This window comes from Mus caroli, chromosome X, assembly GCF_900094665.2.
Source record: "Mus caroli chromosome X, CAROLI_EIJ_v1.1, whole genome shotgun sequence".
In the NCBI taxonomy this organism is placed as follows: domain Eukaryota; kingdom Metazoa; phylum Chordata; class Mammalia; order Rodentia; family Muridae; genus Mus; species Mus caroli.
Window position 1 is genome coordinate 98,712,555 of NC_034589.1, and position 13,697 is coordinate 98,726,251.

A 13,697-nucleotide genomic window follows, 5' to 3' on the forward strand; every position below is an offset into this window, starting at 1 on the left:
TGATTAAGTGCCATTAGCCTGGTCAGTGTTCTATCAAAAAGCCATTTCCATTAATTTCTCAGCTCTACTCATGTAAAAGAAAAACACTGAACTAGCAAGAGGGGGTGTTCCCAAGATGAGATGTTACAGAGGGGTCTATATGTCACACCTACCAAGCCACCCGGGAGTGAGTAAATTCGATTGTTTTTCCGTGGGACTAGATGTACAGAACCTGCCATCAGAGTGACAGAGTGAAGCTCTAGACTTTACCAGTATTGGTTTTGAAAATTATAATATAGAAAAGACACAACAAATTTATGTATATGGTTTTAATAAAGGACATAGGAAGATAAAGCTGACCAGCATTTTTTCAGTATTTCTGCAGCAAGACACATCGTTTTAAGAACACTATATATATCACTGTAAGCAGACTGATGGCGAAAGGGATTTATAGCAAATTGGCAACTTGAGCTTAACTGTTGAAGTCCCCCAGTGTCTTTCCTTTTCTGGCTCTCCAATAGATTCCTTATATTACCAAGACCCAGATCTCCCTTTCCTGCTGTGTTCCTTTGACGATTTAGGCAGCAGGTTGAAAGCAATTATTCTTTGAATGCATCTTATTGTTCTTTTCTTTTAACCATTCCCTACCAAAAATGAACATCCTGATAGATTGAATTGTGTGTTTTAACTCATTCTGCTGATGGATGTTAACCAGGCTTCTCCAAAGAACACATTTAATGGTTTCGATTACTGTGCCTTAGCCCTTTTGGGTTAGTAAACAAGCCAAGGGTTGCATGCTAGTTAGGAGCCATCCATTCCTTACTGTGGTACATAATACCCACATGCAAAGGCTACAGTGCAGTATGGTAGGTATAGGTGAGATTAAAGATATGCAAATGTAGCACACACCGTCAACCATTTCGTCCTGTTTGCACAGAATGCATGAATTTTCTGTGAACATGGAACTTGCATTAGGGTCCTATGATCTTGTTAGATGTCCTCTGTGCCTCTGCACAGAGCATGTCTTTCAGCCCAACTGGGTCTCTTAGACACTCTGACTGCAGAAATTTTAGAACAGATAAATGAAATGTTCTTCACTTCCCATGATTTTGGGAAGTGCTTCATTAAAAAGGAGAGAAGAGAATCATCCCTGTGAAATGTTTGTTCTAAAGACCTAGCATTCTGCCTTGAAAGAAGGGCGTGCATTCATGTCTATGTGCACACATGTTGATGAACATGTTGATGAGAGTTGAAAGACATAGAGTATGAATGGTTATGACATTCCTGTCAGTTGGGGCCTTGTTAAATCTCAGGTGTATGTTGCAATAATGTGTACTACACAGTATTCTTAAAACATACCTTCTAGGACTGTGCTTAAATGTCCATGAACATGAATACTTACACTCTGTGCAATTTGGCATGACCATGAGGAAGCACATTGTTTTCCCTGGAAAAAACTAACCCTGAGATTGGGCTGCCTAGGTGCCACAGGAGATATGGCAATGTCTGATGCCATCTAGTGTGAAATACATATGTCTTAGAGGTTCAGCAAGGGGAAGAGGCACATATTCCATTAGAAAACAAAGAGCTGTCTAAATTGCAAACTTCAAGATGTTGGAGAGAGAGGGACTCTTGGAATGGGATTCTGTTCTCTTTGCTCCATGGTTATTCCAGCACTAGAAAGTAAAGTCTCTCTAATAATATCTGTGTGTTTTTGGATGGCACTTTATCTCCTTTATTTTGGAAAAATAATTTCCATTCTATCTTTTTCCAAGGACATTGTTGCAGCAAACGGAAGAACATTAACAAAGTACTCTAGGCTCTGCAAGAAAACATTCTGCGCTAGGAGCATGGAGGAAAAGAATGGAGCACATTTGTTTGCTCAGAAATACTGTAATGTTTAAACTTTTTATTCTAATCCTGCAAATAAAACTGTGTAAGAGCACTAGGGAGTTACATAGCACCTGATAGCTGTGGGATATTAACAACAAGTAGTTCCACTTTCCAACTGTGGAAGCAGAGTACCAAAGATTGGGAGGTGAGATCCCACAAAAGTTATTAGGCAGGGTTCCAAGGAAAAGAAAGCAAATGACTGAAGTCAGGGTGTGGTAATTAGGAAACAAACCTGTGTTCTTGATCAATAACTAACCTCTTAGATGTCTATATATAGTAATCAATACACAAAGAATCTATGCATAGGGATATTATCAACGCCTATAAACTAATGAGATCAAGATACTAAAACAAGAATAGGGTTTCTTCTTTCTCCAAGCACCCAGAGAAAATCCTGGTTTACTTGGCCTTTTGGAGACAGCATCAGTCTTAAGACACTGAACAATCAGCTTGTATTAACCTGAGCTTTACCCTTCCAGTGCTGCCCTGTAGTTTACTAACATTGTCTTTTGTGACATGATGTCTATGAGAGATGAATGCTAATACACTCCACAGAGAAGTTCCAATGCCTTCCGGACTTTACAGCACAGACAGCAGCTTCTGTGCTGTCCCTTAGCAGAAGACAATAGGTGGGGTCAGGGAAGGTTGCCTTGATGCTGGTTTCTTGTGAAGTGCTGCTTGCACCCCTTTATAGAAAGGTACATTTGTATAGGACTAGAAGGCAAGGTCTGTGGGCCATAAAGCCACATGGATGGCTAAATATGCTTCCAAGGAAAACCTAGACATGAGAAATGCTTCAGAAGGAGCAATGGAAAGGCAATTATTTTCCTATGTGAAAGTATAAATTTTCATCATGAAATCCAGCATGCAGTCTTCTATGTCACTCCTCAATTTGTGAGTTTTAGAAGCAGTCTCTAGGCCCTGGCCCTAATAGATTTATTCATTTCTTGTATTCTCTCAAATGAAATGCTGACTACAATCTTTTTATTTGAAGCTAAATACCTCACCCTCGTTAAAATGACCCAGGGGGACCAAATGGACCCATTAGGTTGTTGCTTTCAATAGCTGGATTGTTTTCCTTCTCAGTTGCACTGGAACCCCAACACAGATTTGTTTGTACCAGGCAACTCTTTTTCACTCAGAGACATTTTAGAGAGAATAATTTAGTAAACCCAACTATCTCTCAAGGAGTTCAATTCCTTGATAACTGAGATGCCTGTAACTCCCACTGATCTCTGTTAAGAGTTGGGGCTTTTATTGTCAGCAGCTGTGCATTAGAGTGCTGGTTGAAAAATGAAAACCATCAATACCCTTAGGTACTATTATTATAAAGAAGCAGCATTAGTGTCCATCTCATTGATCCAGGCACTAGGACTGAAAGGAAGGCTGGTTATAAATAAGTGGGGAAATGGATGTAAACTCTCTTAATGGCTGAGCTGCCACCGAAGCTTAAAAAAAGAGGACTGGAATATCACTGTTCAGTTAACTCTGCACATTAACTCCTGCTGTGAAAACACAGACCTTTAGCTAATCCTCAGGCCAGTGGCATAGCTGAAACTCTATCTTCTTCAACAGAATTTTAATTATACCTGAAAATCGTCCTTAAATCCGTTTTACAAAATGGATAGTCCATGTCTTAGGCCTATAATATTTCTACTATCATAAAAGTAATTTACAAAGGCTAAAACAAAGCTATATACCAGAGAAACGAATAAAATAGAGATTTTGACCACAGCCTGGCATTAAACGTTTTTAAGAAAGGAATTCCCTTTTGTTCATTGGTTTTTCTCAAGACAGGGTTTCCTTATGTAACCCAAGCTGGCCTGGAGCTCATATGGAGAGCAACCAGGGTGGTCTTGCAGTGATTCCCCCTCCTCTGCATCCCAGGAGCTGGGACAGGCATTCACTATTATACCTGGTCTTAAAATGTTAACTGTTATGTTACTAAAGTGGGAGTCTGATCTGTTCCTCTGTATTAGTTGTGGTGCTTTCAGAAACTTCTGTGACAGGACAGATTTTGCCTTGTTAAATTCTCAACAGGACCTTGGTCACAGTCTGTTTGATCTCCTTAAATTTCAGATACTTGATACAGGGTTTGTTCAGAGCTAATCAAATATTTAAATTGCTATTTAGGTGAAAAGCATGATCAAATACAAGCCTCAGCTTTTTAAACCTTGATTTTTGGCAGAATTCTATATCGATATATTGCACATACACATGTTTATATATGCTCATGAACATAAGCTGCAAATACATGCTGACTCCCCTCAATACCAGAAAGACCCTACAGTGAGATGTAATTAATAATCTTCCATGGGGGAATTAGACTCTAAGGCAATCTTCTGAATTCTCTTTTACCAGACTAGACAAATATAAAGAGATATATATTTACACTTAGGCTTTCATGGATTGGAGGAGGGTAAAAAGGAAAAACTGGCTTGAAGCAATTGTTTCCGACTGGAGTTCATTCAGCCAAGTAAAGTTGCCAAGTCTGGAAAGATCTGCACAGGGGTGCTATGGAACACCCGAACTGTGACGCTAGCAGTCCAAACGGTGGCTTAGTTTGAGGATTAGAGTTGTTCTCAATATTGAAATCTGTAAGCCTCACGGGAGATGGCGGCTCCTGAGGATGAAAAGCAGAAATGTATAGGTGAGTTCAACAACAAAAGTGACGCCTCGTTGATAATAATTTGTAACCATTAAAATCATGTTATGAAAATATACTGAAAAGAAAAAAGAAAAACAGATGGCTCAGAGGGTAAAGGCACTTCCTGTCGGGCCCAACGACCTGAGTTCAATTCCCAGAACCCACAATGGTAAAAGGAGAAAACCAACTCCTGCAAGTCGTTCTCTGACACCCACCTCTTTGCTGTGGCATGCATGAGCCACACCCCCAAGCAAGCAAACAAAGTGGTAATTAAACACTTTACAAAGAAAGTATATTCGTATTAGTAATTCTGCTTCTGGATTCTGTTCTGTGGAAATGGTTCCAATTGATTTCTTTTCAAGTACTGCATTCCTCATGATGTAAAGATAGATTAAAAACTTAAAGTTAGATTCAGTCTACACCACACATACTTAAACACACAAGCTCACGCACACATATAAACATACCACAGACAAATAACTTCATTCATATAGCACTCTCATATAATCTTAACTGTTCTTTAAAATGAAATTTTTAATCACTCTATAATATTTTATTAGAATTATAGAGCAGTCTGTTTCATCAATCTCCTATTTCTAGATACTTAGTTCTATTTTAAAAAATTCTGACTTAATAATAAATTGATAAATAGCTGTATAGCACACTGGCTAATTGACTAAAATACATTCCTAAAATGCAGTTAGTTTCCAGATAAAATATTATGAACATGTCAAGGCTTTTATATATGTCACCAACTTGCCTTCACACAAATGGATGTTACATGAATTTAAACATGTCTGCAATGATTATGAATACTTGTCTCACTGTGTCTCCACCAACAAGTGTAAAATTATTTTTCCCATTGTTCTCTAAAACTGTCTTTAATTATTATCAGAATATGGCTTTGTTGTTCCTATAAAACCAATTGCCTAACTTATTTGGATAGTGTTCCCTAGAAAAGGTATTCTTTTTTAAAAAAAACATTAAAAATATTTTTAAAAATTCAATATAGACACAGACATATATAAGAAGTAAGAATAGATTAAGTATTTATGTCAGGAAAAGATTAACAAAATTTCACTACTGAATAAGTTAAGGAGGAGATAGTTTAAAAGCACATAATCACAAGAGAAATACAATTTTTATCAGCATCAAACTCCTTTCATGTAAGCATATTCAAGACACAGATTGGAGAATGTTACAAAAGAAAGAAAGAAAATAACTCTCACTCTAAAATTAGAAAAGGTATTCTTAATGGCCATTATGCTTCCCTGGAGAAATTGAAGCAATGTATTTCATGGTTGAATATTCATTCAGGATATTTATGAAAGGTTAGGGAGAATTGCATGGTCATATAAGTTTGAGAAATATACTACTCCACTTTGGGGGATTCACAATATCCCCTAGCATATTAAAAATTCTAACACATACTGCCACAAGGGCAAGGTTCCATGACTTGAATAGGAGATGACAAGAAATGATATGTAGTCAAATAAATTCAAATGCTGCCTAGTGAGTCACAAACCTGTTAGCACATAGAAAGTCCCAAGACTTTCTACACTAAGTATACTAACATATTACCTTCTATTAACACTTGTTTTCATAAAAAAATTACTAGCATTTCAGACTACGTTAGACACATGCTAAAATAGAGAAGAAGCACCCTAGATAATGGAAATACAGATACTACAGGTTCTCTCATCAAAATTTCAAACATTTAATCAAAGCTTTAACTAAGAAAATAGACTTAACTGTTCTGTACTTTAACCTTTTGTTATAAGTGAAGTTGCATAGCCAAGAGCCCATCAGGCCTTTAAATGCAACATCATAAGAAACATGGCACGACTAGAAGCCCTAACCGGGGTTGCAATTTTAGGTTAGCTGTTTGACAGCTGTGTAACCTCAGTTAGATGGTTTTGCTGCATTTCCGTTTTCTCATAAGAAAATATGAATTGTAACAGTCATCTTGCACAGCTGATGGAAGTACTTAGCACACTGGCTGGCATATACAAAGTTTTGTATAGTACCTGTACTTGTATCAGCCCATAGCAGAAGGGCAATGACTGAAGACAGGAGAGCCCACAGATTGAGAGGCTTCTGAGTAACTGTTAGCCTTTTCATGGGAAAAGAAGTGACGTGTTACTAGTTCAGAGCTTTAAGTGCTATGATATTTCTATAACTAAAAGTCTCCTTTTAATATGGAATCACACTGCTCTTATTTACTTGGAGGTGTTGCAAAGAGAAGGCTGCTAGGCTTTTCAACAGGTCAAGGAGAATCCTGTGCAAAAAGCTGCCTGCTACTGATAACAAATTAGTAGCATGTTAGGCATGTTGGAGTGTAGGGAGGCTGCTCTCTGCCTGTTAGTGGGTAACAGTAGATTATTGGCAGACATAATGGAGTCAGGCAAAAAGAACTTATTTGTAATCTGTATCATTTCAGAGACCTGGAATGCACTGTGACAAGGTTTATAATTCACAGTATGAAAGTAAACAACCTGAACGGGATATTTGGCTGTTTTTGGAACCCCTGGGGTCTTTTAGCACAAGTGAAGTACATGTGAGTTTGTCAGGAATAAAGGCATTTTTCTCAGTACATTGCACAGGGAAATTATGCATAGAGCTTCTCCTTCTGTGTGCAACGAGAGTGAAGAATTTAACACCTTGCTCACCAGAAAGAGAACATTCTCCTTTGCTAGGTCTGCTCTCAAGGCTGCTTCTCAGTCTAGGGGCTACTGAATGTGCCCCCTTAATACTCACCTGTCAGAGACACAGAAAATGTGAAACCTGCTACGTTTCCGACTCCACAGCAAGTGATGATGAGCCTTCTGGATAATCTGTAAGATTGAAAAGTACAGGTGAGCGCTATGCACTCAGTGTTGGTCCCTCAGAGGTTTGTGATGCTTGGTCCCCTGTGTGGTAGCACTGAGTGGTAGAAACTTTCAGAAACTGGGTCTAGTAGAAGGTATTTCAGTCAATGGGAGTTCTAGCCTCAGAAGGAAACACTGTAGTACTTATTTGAATATAATTCTTGTATGAGGAGATTGTTATAAAGCAAAGCAGCTCTCCATGTTTGGCCTTTTCTGCAGCTGCCATTTCTCTTTCTCATGATGCACCAATTCATAATATAGGGGTATGTGTGTGTGTGTGTGTGTGTGTGTGTGTGTGTGGTGTGTATCTGTGCTGAGATACTGCCACTATAAATCTTCCAGCCACCATAACTGCAAGACACATAAACTACTTCATAAAGTACATAACCCCTGATAACTTTTCATTTTAACAGAAAATGGACCATAATGGCAATCAAATGTTCCCCTGTCGGTCTTATATGGGTGGATATTTGGTCAGTAACATCTTGTCTTTCTGTTCAACACCTGGAGGTGGCCAATCTCTATAAAGCTCCAAAGACTGATGTTCTACAGGAAACCTTGATAAACAGAGGCATTTATGTGCCAAGAGCAATAGGTCTGCTGTATTTCAAACCAAGATTATTTTATTTATCAGCATAATGTGATCCATAATACTGGCTGGTATTTGACTTAAACAGCTGTGGTAACAGCTCAACACCATCTGTCTTTAATGGAATGTTTTGGGTCTTGTTATCCACAAAATTACCCTATCTCGCTGTTATTCCAATGGACATAATTGAGACAGCTATTATAGTATTTTAGGTGTTGGTGGGTTTCTAAAAGGGAATGAGGTAGCTAGAAAATAAGAGGTTTTAGGATTAATAAGAAACACCATTTATGGTACAAATGTTTTGTTTCTGACCTCTAGCTTTTTGGAAGTGGAAAATAACCCTCTGGATCACCTTGTTTAATGTACAGATAAGCACTCTGCTCTCACTCCCAGCATAATAATGTAGTTGGCATTTGAGATACAAATGTCCACAGTGAACATCCCCTACATCTAGTAAATTTTGTTTTATGAAATCAATGTACCATTCAAAGTGCTCCCAAAAGTGTGAGAACTCTGAAGTCTGAGGCTAACTAGCCAGCGTGCCAAGGTGGTCTACTTTTGCCGTGGCAGGCTGGCAAATTCAAGCTACTGAGTTAATCATGCTTCAGGCCTGACTTCAGCAAGATTCTGTCTTCTCTGGAATCCCAGTTTCTCTCTCTCTCTCTCTCTCTCTCTCTCTCTCTCTCTCTCTCTCTCTCTCTCTCTGAAAGGCTTTGCTGTGAATTTGCAGCCCTCCCGCACTGCATCAAGTTTCCATGTACTGATCTACCAGGTGCGTACTGCCATGCCTAGCTAGCTTCAGGGTAGTGTTCTGTCAGAACTGCAATCAGATAGAGCAGCCCAATCTTCAGTGAGGGCTGGAAGGAGCTCATTTGTAAAATGAGGGGGAAAAATAGGTAGCAAGTGCTCAAACATATGTCACAAACATTTTGAGACAGTAATCAATAGCAGCAATGGCAACTTTGAAGTGCAATAAATGTCCTGGCCTTCTTGCTCCTGAGAAGGGATGCTAAGAGACTCTTTCAGTGCTCATTACTAGCTGACAGCTGGCTGTCTTGATACATATTTAGGTGTGTTTGGCACCAAAATCCTTGAGAAGTTGATCTTTAGGATTTTGCTAAGTGGGTTTCTTTTACTTTTTCCCAGAGTGTCTTACGCTCTGATTTGGCACATCACTCCCACCAAACAATGATTTAAATTAAAACTATGCTCTTGTGATCACTGGTGCTTCAGATGAAGAACCTGATTTTTAATTTCCTCCATGGCTTCCTTCCCAGGGTGAGATTAAGCTAAGACTGCATAGGTGAGGAATGAATTGGAAAAAAAAATGGCAGAAACTTTAAAAAACTGTGTTCTGCATAAAGGAAGACAAAGAGTAGGCTTTCAGGAGTCAATGCAAAGCTTCCTACAGTCTGTATCTACATCACCTTCTTCCATGGCACCTCTCTTGCTGCTTATGCAGTAGTGATTCCTTTATTATCCAATCAAAAGCACGCCAATCCAGTCTTACTGTATGTTGGCTCAGCTCTGGATTTCTTATACTAAGATCTATTTCCCTCTTTCCTTTAAAATCTAGGTTAGTACATGGATTCTTGATACTTTATGAAGCCTCTCCTCTCCTCTTCTCTCCTCTTCCTTCCCCTCCTCTGCCCTCCCCTCCTCTCTACCTCCCCCCATCTGTTTAGTCACTGGTTTTCAGAAATTAGAGTAGGGAAAGAGTGTGCAATGTGAAGAATCCAAGAACTTGAGTCATGAATGCTTCAAGACCCATTACTCCAAGTTACCTGACCATTTCCCCCCAGCCTCAAGCTTTTCATCTGTAAAACAGGCACCCAGTATTGTTGAACAGTTCCCCCACCCACGTGCTCAACTTTGTTTTCTGATATTCTAACCTTGGTCCTCTACTTTCTCTTTCACAATTTCCAAGTCCACTAACAGTTCCTTGTTAGTTTTATTCTCTTCCTCTGGTGTACATTTCTTGAACTGGCACATTTACCACCAATGACTCCCATATCTCACTAGTCCAGGGATTTTCAACCTGTGGACTGAGACCCCTGGCATCATATATCTGACATCCCACATATCAGATATTTACATTAAAATTTATAACAGTAGCAAAATTATGGTTATGAAGTAGCAATGAAAATATTTTTTATGGTTCGGGGTCACCACAACATGAGGAATGGTATTAAAGGATTACAGCATTAGGAAGGGTTGAGAACCACTGCTCTAATTAGTGGACTATTCTTAGCTATAGAAAAGTTTTTTAGCTTTGATCCCTTTTCTCCATTTCTATAGTTACTGCCTGCCATGAAGCTATTATGACATATATCCAGCTTTCTGTTACTCTTCCCATTTCTTATTTCAAATTTCCAAATGCATTCTGTATACCGGTGCTTCAACGTTCTTTCTAAAATTTATCTCTAATCATATCAATACTAAGGGAAAGCTAGAATATTAATAGAAACTATTTTCTATTTTATAAAATCAACCAAATCTTCTATCATGTTGCCTCCATTATGACTTATCTGTTACCTATATGTCATTTTTATAACATTTCCCTTAAGTCATGCATCTTCCCTCTTCCTTACAACTGTCATTAGTACTAGTTCCCTCTTTAAACAATGTAGTTATTTCTACCTTTGAGAAAGGGAAAATAAGAAACATAATAAGGTATTGTTTAAACATCACTGCTAGCAGAGCTGCTAAGGTGAAAACAAGCGAGAGAACACACAAAGAGATTTGCTCCCACAATGAGGAAGCTCTCTTCATATTATAAACTTACCACAGCCTTTAGGACATAATAGCATTCTTTCTAAAATGGAGACAAACTATTTGGTATAACCCATCAGGTTGGGTTATTCAGCTTAACTTTGGACTGCTCAAGTTCAGCTGGGTGCAGAACTGAAGATAGGTAGCCTGGGAATAATGGAACTGAAACTGAGGTACAGAGAGAAGGGGCTTTTCCAAAAGTCACATGTTCAAACTAGGGACTGGGAATTGTTTCCCAGGCCAGGGCTTTACTCATGTTTCTTCTTCCTTCTATTTCTGGCAGATGAGGCACAGGAATTGAAAAGTATTTTCTTTTAATTGGTGCCCAAAAGTGTATAAAGGAGATGGGAAAAGGAGAGGTATTATTGAGTGGTACAGTAATTAAGAGTTTGGATTTGGAGACAGGATCCACTGTTGTGTGACACTGGGTTTATCTGAACTTCACTTTCATTGGATATTTACAACTCACAGAATGGATCATGATTATTAAATGTGACAGAGTCTATAAATCACCTGGCATGTAAGAGGCAAGTTCTCATCTAGTACTCAGTTGCCAAAACTCTTCACTGCAATTAAGCTGTTTTCTTCTTGCCCCTGTTAGATAGTTTGAATTCAATTTATATCATGAAATCTTACCTGATCAGGTGACCCATAGGAAATCATCCTTATCTTTAATTTTTATAGCACAGTTTTTATTATTCTGTTCATTTAGTCAATAAAATGGCTCATTAATCAGTGTGTGTGTGTATGCACATGCACGCGTGCATGCGTGTGCGCACGTGTGCATTTGAGATTTATCATGTAGCTCTGAATATCCTCAAACTTACAATCTTCCTGTATCGGCCTCCAGAGTGTTAGTATTATAAGAATTCCTCGCTATGCTGAGAAAAAAATTATTATATTGTAATACCTGTAATTTTAAGCAGCTTTTGAAAAGTGTCTTATCTTCTAAATAAATAGAAGGAACATTAGTTTTTCCTTCATCTTCCTTTTTCTGCAGTATTTTTGATCAACTTATACAGACATCCTACCCTAGAATCACAATGCCTCTTGCATGTAAAGGTAAGAAAGAAAATAGCCTGTTGGAAAATATCTACTTACCTAAACATCCCAAATGTCTATATAATAAGGATATGACTCCTGTGAAGACTAATTTCCAAGGTGTTACTATTAGGCTGTTTTCTTTTTGTTAGATTCTTTGAATTCTATTTATATCATGAAGCATGAAGCCTTATCTGATCAAGTGACCCATAGGAAATCCCACTTATCTTTAACTTTTTTTTTTTTGTTTTTGTTTTTATTTTTGTTTTGTTTTGTTTCCAAGACAGGGTTTCTCTGTGTAGCTCTGACTGTCCTGGAACTCACTCTGTAGACCAGGCGGGCCTGGAACTCAGAAATCTACCTGCCTCTGTCTTCCAAGTGCTGGGATTAAAGGTGTGCACCACCACTACCCAGCAACTTTTCTTTTTTAATTAGATATTTTCTTTATTTACATTTCAAATGTTATGCCCCTTCCCAGTTTCCTCTCTGAAAACCCCATATCCCCTCCCCCTGCTCCCCAACCCACCCACTCCTGCTTCTGGCACTCCCCTATACAGGGGCATAGAACCTTCACAGGACCAAGAGCCTCTCCTCCCATTGAAGACCAACTAGGCCATCCTCTGCTACATATGCAGCTGGAGCCATGAGTCCCACCATGTATTTTCTTTGGTTGGTGGTTTAGTCCCAGGGAACTCTGGAGCTACTAGTTAGTTCCGCTCATTTAGTCAATAACAATTTAGTCAATTGACAATTTAGTTAATGTGTCTTGAATTTACATGTGAAACTCTGGCAAAAAATTAACCAAGCCTTAGGACACTTCAATAGCTACCCCCACTGACCCCACATTTTAAATAATGTCTGAAGATGTTGATTTTTCTTGAGGAAGAGAGCATGGATTTTATGATTAAAAAAAAAAATTTCAACTTTAAACCTCATCTCCTATGGTGATGTTTAAAGATCTCCAGGCATGACCATATAGGTTCTGTTCGACTTGAACAGGGAAGTGATGAAGTAATGTTTTCTTCAAGAGAGGGTCAATGGCTGTCTCTGCCTGGAAGATGATTGAACAGAATTTCACCAGAGAGGCATCTTCCAAGGAACACAGCTCTTGATTGAAAGGCCTCTTGTCTCCAAACTAGAGCTCTTGTATACAGGATGTGCTTGGAGCATTTGAGTTCTGATGAAGAGAAGGGCTCTCACTAGTCCTCTTAGGAAGGTCCAGGGTTTAGAGCAATCTTTGCTACATGATGACAGTATACTTTCTTAGGAGTATCACTTCATCATTTTCTGAAGAAAACAGCTTTCTCACATAACTCCTCTGATCAAAAACTTTCAGTAGTTCCTAACCACTGAAAGAATAAAGATTTTGGTCTGTAGTCTAAGGCTTATCCAATTAGATGCCAATTTACCTGCTGAGCCAATCTAACAATCTGTTCATTTAGTCAATGATACTCTGTATTGTGCTTTGTTTGGGAACTTTTCATGAACGTATTTCACCTCACCCAAACATTGCAAAATCTTTGAGTTCAAAGACTATAGTATTTAATGACATTATGAATCCACTGTACCAATTTCAGGACACTCTCAATCTATGCTAGTTTATTTTCTGTTATTTCTTCCAACAGGTGACTTTTTTATAGCAGTAGAAATCAAAAGATTAAAAACAAGTCAGAAACATGCTCTACCTTGGGCAGTACTGATGGATATAGTATAAAGAAAGAGTGTGCAAGAAAAGGAAGAGCAAATTCGATAGATTTGGGGACTTTGCTGACTTGTTCCTGAGAGCCTACATGTAAAACATTTCATATACCTGGGACAAAAATCAATACTTTTTCTGGATAACTGTTCAACAACTGGAATACAGAAAATTAATTCATCCAAATACTATCATTAACACCAGAAAGTTATA

General features: G+C 38.4%; 1 protein-coding gene across 1 annotated transcript in view; it reads right to left on the reverse strand.

Annotated features, from left to right (window-relative positions):
- Positions 1–293: 293 nt before the first annotated feature.
- The window catches only part of Zdhhc15 (zinc finger DHHC-type containing 15), a 117,627-nt gene continuing 104,223 nt past the window's right edge, over positions 294–13,697 (reverse strand). The window contains exons 11-12 of the mRNA XM_021153468.1: positions 7,277–7,353; positions 294–4,495 (exon numbers count right to left, since the gene is read on the reverse strand). Coding sequence (XP_021009127.1) covers positions 7,307–7,353 — 47 coding nt within the window. The 3' untranslated portion in view covers positions 294–4,495; positions 7,277–7,306. The remainder of the gene's footprint in view (positions 4,496–7,276; positions 7,354–13,697) is intronic.